The following is a 904-nucleotide window of genomic DNA, read 5'->3' on the forward strand; positions in this document are numbered from 1 at the left end:
CGGCTGCACTTGATGATGAAGATGTTGGCGTAGATGTCCTCCACGCACATCCAGTTGGACAGGGACAGCGTGGTGTCCGTCCACACCCAGTCCATCACGGCGCGCAGCTCCACCAGGAAGGGCACCAGCCGGAACCTGCCAGGTCAGGGGCCGTCAGGAGCCCGGGCCGGCCTGGCCCCGGGCCCCGCCACACCCACTCACCCCTGGAAGAGGAAGAGGTTGAGGTGGTTGTATTTCTTGGTGAGGAAGTTGCCGAGGATGCGGGTGGGGTAGCCGCAGCGGATCTGGTAGGCGGACAGGGCGAAGTAGATGCACTTGACGAAGTACCACAGCTGGGCCACGGCGTTCTGGTTGAACATCCTGGGGGAGCGCGGGCCGTCAGCACCGGCCCCGGGCCTGCCCCAGGCCGAGGCGCAGCGCCGGACCCACCTCTCCGTGACGGCGGGCAAGATGAAGAACATCCAGAGGTGGATGGCCAGCACCAGCGCCACCTGGAAGGCCAGCTTGCCCAGCACGGTCTTGCGCAGGTAGAGGGCCCGGTCCACCACCATGGTGCTGAACTGGATCAGCAGCATGACCAGGAAGGCCTCGGGCACCTGGTCGTCCGACAGCGAGGACGTGATGTCTGTGGCCGCCGAGTGCTTCTGTGGAGGCGCGGGGGAGGCAGTCAGGGGGCCGGCCGTGCTGGGCCCTGTACCCCCGAGCCTGGCCCCCACTCACCCCAAAGGCCCAAAAGCCGAAGATGATGATGATGAAGTCAACCACGTCGGCCAGGAACATGAGCGCGTAGACATCGGTGGCCGCCCGGTACTGGGTGTGCAGGATGTCGTGGAAGAAACGCCGCAGGGGCCTGTACATGCCCTGGGCCCTGGGGGTGGGACTCGAAGTTGGCCGGGCCCCGCCC

The 904-nt window shown here is 66.5% G+C and overlaps 1 protein-coding gene across 1 annotated transcript in view; it reads right to left on the reverse strand.

The window, feature by feature from the left end:
• Nucleotides 1-9: 9 nt before the first annotated feature.
• PIEZO1 (piezo-type mechanosensitive ion channel component 1) overlaps nucleotides 10-904 on the reverse strand; it is a gene marked incomplete at its 3' end in the record, with an annotated part of 5,547 nt that continues 4,652 nt past the window's right edge. The window contains exons 3-6 of the mRNA XM_012734980.1: nucleotides 721-861; nucleotides 430-644; nucleotides 202-360; nucleotides 10-135 (exon numbers count right to left, since the gene is read on the reverse strand). Of these exons, the coding sequence (XP_012590434.1) occupies nucleotides 10-135; nucleotides 202-360; nucleotides 430-644; nucleotides 721-861 (641 nt within the window). The remainder of the gene's footprint in view (nucleotides 136-201; nucleotides 361-429; nucleotides 645-720; nucleotides 862-904) is intronic.

The sequence above is a fragment of the Condylura cristata genome, unplaced genomic scaffold (genome assembly GCF_000260355.1).
Source record: "Condylura cristata isolate star-nosed mole 26May11 unplaced genomic scaffold, ConCri1.0 scaffold00305, whole genome shotgun sequence".
NCBI classification, from domain to species: Eukaryota; Metazoa; Chordata; class Mammalia; order Eulipotyphla; family Talpidae; genus Condylura; species Condylura cristata.